General features: G+C 49.2%; 1 protein-coding gene across 1 annotated transcript in view; it reads right to left on the minus strand.

The window, feature by feature from the left end:
- Window positions 1–1707: 1707 nt before the first annotated feature.
- The window catches only part of LOC107112959 (chromosome unknown open reading frame, human C16orf59), a gene marked incomplete at its 3' end in the record, with an annotated part of 7326 nt that continues 1525 nt past the window's right edge, over window positions 1708–7508 (minus strand). Inside the window, exon 3 of the mRNA XM_015414166.1 lies at window positions 1708–1833. Coding sequence (XP_015269652.1) covers window positions 1708–1833 — 126 coding nt within the window. The remainder of the gene's footprint in view (window positions 1834–7508) is intronic.

Raw genomic sequence — 7508 nt, forward strand, 5'->3', positions numbered from 1 at the left:
CAGCTTCTTATTTACTACACCCAATACTTCGCTCCCTGGAAAATTCCTGTGATTGCTGTTGCTACAGTCACCCTCCCTGTTCCTGGGGACTCTGTGTGTGTGTGTGTGTGTATAAAATAACACTGAGAACAGGTGACCCAATTCAAGTGTCGCAGCTTCATCAGTCCCAAGCCTGGCACAGAGCTGCGGCCCTCGCTGTGAATGTCGTGTTCCAATCAGACTTTTTATCACGGCCCTGCGGTGCAGTCGATGTTGCAGGGCTGAACATTCCTTTATGACCGCAAAGGGGTAAAAAAAAAAAAGAAATCAAACGATGTGAAACACATACCTACAAAGCATGATCTTTCTTTAGTGTGTTTTTTTAACGAAATAACATCCGTTTTACTTTCTAAGCCTGAACGGTTGACGTTGTGAACTACTCAGCAAGCATTCAAGTGTCAGTCTAAAATTTGGAATGGGAGCTGACTCACAACAGCCCTTTCCTTAAAGGCAGGCTTCTCCTCATGGCACCCTCTGCTAGCATGGTCGGTACAGCATCAGCTAGGTCATGGGCTTTGTCTGCAGTAGGTCTAGTTCTCTGGAATGGCCTACCAGCCAGCACTTAGATTCAGGTCCCTCTGAGCTGTTGAGTCCTGTGAGCAAAAATTCTACTTTGTGAGCTACTGGCATTAAACTTGTGAGCGAGCAATTTCACTGCTGCATCAATTCGTTTGCTCCGGAGCCATCCTTCCTGAGCGAAGACAAAAATGAGCGAGCCAGAGGCAAAAAAAACTGTGCGCTAGCTCACACTAACTCAGCTTAGAGGGAACACTGGCTGGGCAGCCGTGTTAGTCTGAAGCCACAGAACAAGGTCTGGGTCCAGTGGCACCTTTAAGATCCGCAGTCTAATTCTGGGTAAAAAGGTAAAGGTTCCCTTGCTCGAAAGCCAGTCGAATCCGACTCTAGGGTTGCGGTGCTCATCTCCGTTTCAAAGCCGAAGAGCCAGCGCTGTCCGAAGACGTTTCCGTGGTCATGTGGCCGGCATGACTAAACACCAAGGCCAAGGTCTGGGTCTAGTGGCACCTTTGAGATCCGCAAAGTCTAATTCTGGGTAGAAGCTTTCATATACAGGCACACTTCTTCAGACAGACTCAGGTGGGTAGCTGCATTGGTCTGAAGCCACAGAACAAAGTCTGAGTCCAGTGACACCTTTAAGACCAACAGAGTTTAATTCTGGGTATCAGCTTCCATGTGTGGGTATGCTGTGATCTAATTAACTGTTCATAACTTCGGTTTTATAATATTTTACTCTATTTTATATAATTATGTTTTATAGTATTTTTCTCTGTTTTTGGATTGTAATGGCCTATGGCTAAATACAGTAAAACCCTCCTCTAATAGGTTGCCTTAATGGCTTAAAGGTTTAAACTGAATGTAACTACTGGTTGATTAGTACATGTGTTTACTGAATGCTGTGCCCTGCCCTGAGCCCTGGTTCTTTAATTGGGGGGGTGGCAGGTGCTTCCGGGCTGGTTTGTGAGGTTTCGAAAGAGGCAGGGGAACAGCATAAGACCTGGGTAGAGTATCATATCATTTTTATTTGGCAGTATCATATCATTTTTATTTGGCGTACATACAGGAAAGGTAGCAGTCGGCGTGACGGGACCCCGTTCGTTCGCAGTCAGAGTTTGTTGCTGGGTGTGCCGTTTGGTCAGGGTCCAAGGTTACTGGACAGGTCCTCCTCGCTGACCAGCCCTCGCACAGCAGCATGTAAAGGGCACGGTACAAGGAAGCCCCGGAGCCTTGCCGAGGGGGCCTGGGTTCCAGAAGGGGGAGGAGCTCGCCTTCCAGGGCCTGGGCAAAAAGAAAGCAGAGTTCAGTGCCGGGAAAGCCACCTGCGTCGGAAGGAGCTAGACAAGGAGAAGGCCCCAAAAGGCTGGAGAGGGAAGCCATAGATTTGTCAGACTTCCCACAGCATCAACGAAGTACACACTTGTAGAAAGGTTTTACTTTATTTGAAGCTATAGGTGCATGGACAGGATCACTGTTCAGAATGAGGGGGTTTCAAAGAGCATGGCATGTTATAGTACATTCAAACTACTGAGGCCCAATTATGGGGGTTCCCGTGCGTGCCATCGGGCCCTGGGAGCAAATGCTTCTAGGCAGCATATGTTATCTCTTTCCCACGGTGTTTCGTGAGAGCCTCCAGCAACTAACCCGCAGCGGCAACCACCTGTGGCCTTGGGAGATATAGACGTTTCGGCAGGCCAAGCAATTATGCGCATCAACAGTTATGCATGTGAAAGTGAAAGCAAACAAGCGCACACAGAAAGAAGGGAAAAAAACATTGGCAGCTTGCTGACAAGATTACAGCACAGTCTGATAGGCCGAGCCCTGACTTGGATGCATCTTGTCAGAGCTTGGAAGCCAAGCACGGTCAGCCCTGGTACGGATTTGGACGGGAGACCACCGGTGAAGCCCAGGGCCACCTCGCAGAGGGAGGGCAATGGCAAACCACCGCTGAACATCTCTTGGAAACCCCCATGGGGTCGCTGGAAGTCAGCTGCGACTCAGCGGCACTTCCCACCACCATCGCAGCCCAAGTCTCCAGGATGCCCGCCGGCCCCGGGATGCTCTTGGTGGCCAGCAGGCTCTGGACCAGGGGGTGGGGGAGGTGGTGGTCTGGGATCTACCACATGTGACCCCTGGAAGAAGGAAGAGGAAATCTCTGAGTGAAGATCCATTCGAAGGGGTAGGTGGGAGCCGGGATGACTTGCAGGCGACGGGAATGGCAGGCAAAGATTTTTACGGGCTTCTTCAAGACGCTTCACAAAAAGGGGAAAGGAGAGAAACGTACAGTTGCCAGGGATCCAGCAGTGATCCATGCAGAGATTTATGCCAGAGTACTAAAGCAATCACGCAGGGTGTTCTTGTACATTTCTACTTCTTTCACAGTAAGCGGGAAGCAGGCCACTTCCTAATAAAGGATTCTTAACAGCTGGTGTTTGAGCTGCAGAAACGTTAGGGATTCTGAGTCAACAGGTATCGGTAAATGCTAAATTCCATCATTTCAGACACGCCAGCGGGCTTTCTCCTGCTGTTAGTGTTGACGTCGCTTGGCTCTCTAATGACAGTAGGGTGCTGATCCCTGCTCTGGATAGAGTCTTCTTTATGATACAGGATGTCTGGAAGCAGGCAGGAAAGTGTGTCTGAATGCCTGAGGGTATCTCGTGTTTTTAAGGAGCACCTTCCCACAAGGCTTAGCTACCTCCCCAGCGAGTAAGTTTTTGAGCTGGACTTTCAGGGTGGGGAGCTTTCAAACAAGAAACCTGGATACACACACACACACACACACACATACACACACACTGTCTCTCTCTGCATGATATAAGGGCAGGGCTATTTTTGGGCAGGAACGCACAGGAATGGAGTTCCGGCTGGCTCCCAAGTTGGCCACGCCCAGCAAGAACTCATTAGCATAACAGGCCACACCCAACAGCAGAAACTCATTAGGATTGGCTACAGATTTGTCTTTTGTTTCACTGTCTCTATTGCAAACTTCAGCACAGAAAGTTTGCAGCAAGGTGGCAAATACGTCAACCGATCCGCACGCTGGGGCACGACTTCTTGATTGTCTCCAGCGCACAAAACAGGGGCTGCGTGGGTTAATTTAAAAGCAGCCTCCCCACAAGAGAAGAAGAAGAGTAGATTTATACCCTGCCCTTCACTACCCAAAGGTGTCTCAGAGTGGCTCACAAACTCCTTTCCCATTCCTCTCCCCATAACAGACACCCTGTGAGGGAGGTGGGGCTGAGAGAGCTCTTGACAGAAACTGCTGTTTTTCAAGAACAGCTGTGCCAGAGTTATGGCTTGCCCAAGGTCATCCAGCCAGGTGCAAGTGGAGGAGTGGGGAATCAAACCCGGTTCTCCCAGATTAGAGTCCGCGCACTTAACCACCACACCAAACTGGCTCACTACACTACACTCACTACAAACTGCCTCATTACACCAAACTGGCATAACAGACACCCTGTGAGGCAGGGGTCATTTAGTAGAAAAAGAGCTAGGGGAACTCATTAGCATAACTCATTAGCATATGCCACACCCCCTGACATCAGGGGCCCGGCGATCCTGCTGGGCTTTTTCTACAAAAAGAGCCCTGGAAGTGACATGATGCGTCTTCTTTTCCCAAAGGGAAACAAGGTCTCGTTGGTCCCTGGAATGCTGTGGACACATGAAGCTGCCTTACACTGAATCAGGCCCTCTTGGTCCCTCAAGGTCAGCCTTGTCTACTCAGACTGGCAGCGGCTCTCCAGGGTCTCAGGCTGAGGTTGTTCCCATCACCTCCTGCCTGGTCCTTTTAGCTAGACATGCCAGGGATTGAACCCCTAACAGCTCCACTTGCTTGGAGTTCATATTCGGGACACCTGCAACCTTTGTGTGATTTTTGGTTTCTCAAAGACATCTGGTTAGCCACTGTAGAAAATGGAATGCTGAACTAGATGGGTGCCAATATCATTGTTTGTCTAGAGTACCAAACAAACAAACAAAAACCTTGGGCCAGACCTGGATGGGTCACCATATCAAGTAAATTTGGACTTGTGGGTCACCATACTGAAAAGGCTGAGAACCATTGATTCTTGAGGGCCAGTCGGGTGTAGTGGTTAAGTGTGTGGACTCTAATCTGGGAGAACCGGGTTTGATTCCCCACTCCTCCACTTGCACCTGTTGGATGACCTTGGGCAAGCCATAGTTCTGTTGGAGCTGTTCCTGAAAAAGAGCCGTTTCTGTCAGAGCTCTCTCAGCCCCACCTACCTCACAGGGTGTCTTGTTGTGGGGAGGGGAAGGGAAAGGTGTAAGCCGCTCTGAGACTCCCTTGGGTAGTGAAGGGCAGGGTATAAATCCAATCTCTTCTTCTTCTTCTTCCACGCAGGATTATGCATGAAACAAGCCAGCAGTGCCGCATCAGGGAGCACAGGCCAGAATCTCTCTTTACTCCAGATCGCCCCCCCCGCCCCCCAATTTCAGTGAGCCACAATCAATGTCTACTGGCTGTCTTCATACAGGAGGAGATCACGTACAAAGGGGCAAGCATCAGCTTCTGAATTTGGAAGCTGTGTTTTGCATTCTAGGCCAAGACGGCCTATATGATGCCCCAGCCCACCAACCGAAGGCAAGTGCCCCCAACTCAGGCATGGGCGTAGGGTAACCGCTCGAGTTGGTGGTACACCAAAAAACTTTCTGTTGCGCTGTGGCTCTTTAAAAAAGGGAGGTGGAGAGCTCCTTAGGAAGAGGTGCCTGTGTGCCTACACTTCCTGATTTGGGGTCCCATCAAAGAGAGGAAGGTTGCGGTCAGGGGCACAGTCCAGCTGAAAAGCATGCAAATGAACACAAAGACAAATACAGGAGTAACACACAGCCAGTGTTCCCTCTAAGGTGAGTTAGTGTGAGCTAGCTCACAGTTTTTTAGCCTCTGGCTCACACATTTTTGTCTTAGCTCAGGAAGGACGGCTCCAGAGCAAACTAATTGATGCAGTAGCCAAATCACTTGCTCACAACTTTAATGCCAGTCATTCACAAAGTAGAATTTTTGCTCACAAGACTCCACAGCTTAGAGGGAACATTGCACACAGCCCTCGGTTTCCAAGGAAAATTTCAGTAGCGTAAAGCCGCATGCTGCAGCAGATAGGGCCAGTGGCGATCGCAGCACGTGCTGTAAAACCTTGAAGTACCACTCCAACACTTAAAAGTAATTTTTTTAAAAAAAATGAAGCATTTGTTATGCAGCATGAACCGGTCGTTCCTACACAGCACTTCACAATGCAGATTTGTTTTTTGTTTCACTGTCTCTATTGCAAACTTCAGCACAGAAAGTTTGCAGCGAGGTGGCAAATACGTCAACCGATCCACACGCTGGGGCACGACTTCTTGATTGTCTCCAGCGCACAAAACAGGGGCTGCGTGGGTTAATTTAAAAGCAGCCTCTGTGTGCAGACAGGCCTTCAGAAGCCCAGTGGCGTCCTCACAATCCAGCCCACTTCCAATGATTTATTTGAACAATGCGCAATCAACATTTTCAAGGATGGTGGTCACCACAGGGCAGTTGTGCGCTTTGATGGAAATACATGCTATGAAAAGGACAAGCAAATTGGGGGGAAATGTCTAGTATTATGCAGGAGCAGAAAAACTGGAAGTACATGGATCAATGTGCACAAGACAAGGGTATAAGGCAGGGGTGTCAAACATACGGCCCACGGGCCAGAACCGGCCCGTCCAGGGCTATTGTCTAGCCCGCAAGCAACTGGTCATTACTTTTATTGACAGATGACAGAGGCTGCGCGTGATGTTCCTGTGTACTGTGATGAGTAATGGGCGGTGGAAGTGGGAGGGTGGGCATCAGGGAGATACTTTAAGGAAATCCTAAAAAGGTAAAGGTTCCCTTGCTCGAAAGCCAGTTGAGTCCGACTCTAGGGTTGCGGTGCTCATCTCCGTTTCAAAGCCGAAGAGCCAGCGCTGTCCGAAGACATTTCCGTGGTCATGTGGCCGGCATGACTAATCAGCAAGGTGCACGGGACGCTGTTACCTTCCCACCAAAGTGGTACCTATTTATCTACTTGCAATTTCTTGCTTTCGAACTGCTAGGCTGGCAGGAGAAGGAAATCCTATAAGAGTGCTAATGTTTTAAGCATGTTTGTTTTTTGAGTAAAAATAATATTATTAGTGGGTTTGCCTGTGTCCTCTATAAAGTTTATATCTCCCGAACCTGGCATTACAATTTATGGCATACATGGCCTGGCCCGACAAAGTGACATTTCTGTCAGATCCGGCCCTCATAACAAATGAGTTCGACACCTCTGGTATAAGGGGGGAAAAACCCACAGCATTCAGCAAGATGTCTATAGTTAGCCATCTTGCACTTCCCTGCCTGGCCTGGTCGCTGGGGCATCGTGTACCAGCTAACGGAACAAGAATCAAGTCCCTAGTTCAAGTCTTGCCAACTTAGTGTTCCAAAGTGAGCCTTCTTCACCTCAGCCTCCCCATACAATATGGCAACCTGTATGGCACCCCAAAGAGGACAGACAAAAGTACCTCTTCACTCAAAAACCAATCAGCTTGTGGAACTCACTGCCTTAGGGTGTAGTGATAGCCATTAAGCTGAGCTGGCTTTAAAAAGGGATCAGGCAAATAGAAGAAGAGAAAGAGGATGATGACGAGGAAGAGATTGGATTTATATGCCGCCCTTCACTACCCGAAGGAGTCTCAGAGTGACTTACAATCCCTTTCTTTTCCCCTCCCCACAAGAGAAGAAGAAGAGAAGAGATTGGATTTATACCCCGCCCTTCACTACCCAAAGGTGTCTCAGAGCGGCTTACAAACTCCTTTCCCTTCCCCTCCCCACAACAGACACCCTGTGAGGTAGGTGGGGCTGAGAGAACTCTTGACAGACTTTCAGGAACAGCTGTGCCAGAGCTTGTGACTGACCCAAGGTCACATCAGCAGGTGCAAGTGGAGGAGTGGGGAATCAAACC

Source organism: Gekko japonicus, unplaced genomic scaffold (assembly GCF_001447785.1).
Source record: "Gekko japonicus isolate JY-2015 unplaced genomic scaffold, Gekko_japonicus_V1.1 scaffold7426, whole genome shotgun sequence".
Classification (NCBI taxonomy): Eukaryota; Metazoa; Chordata; class Lepidosauria; order Squamata; family Gekkonidae; genus Gekko; species Gekko japonicus.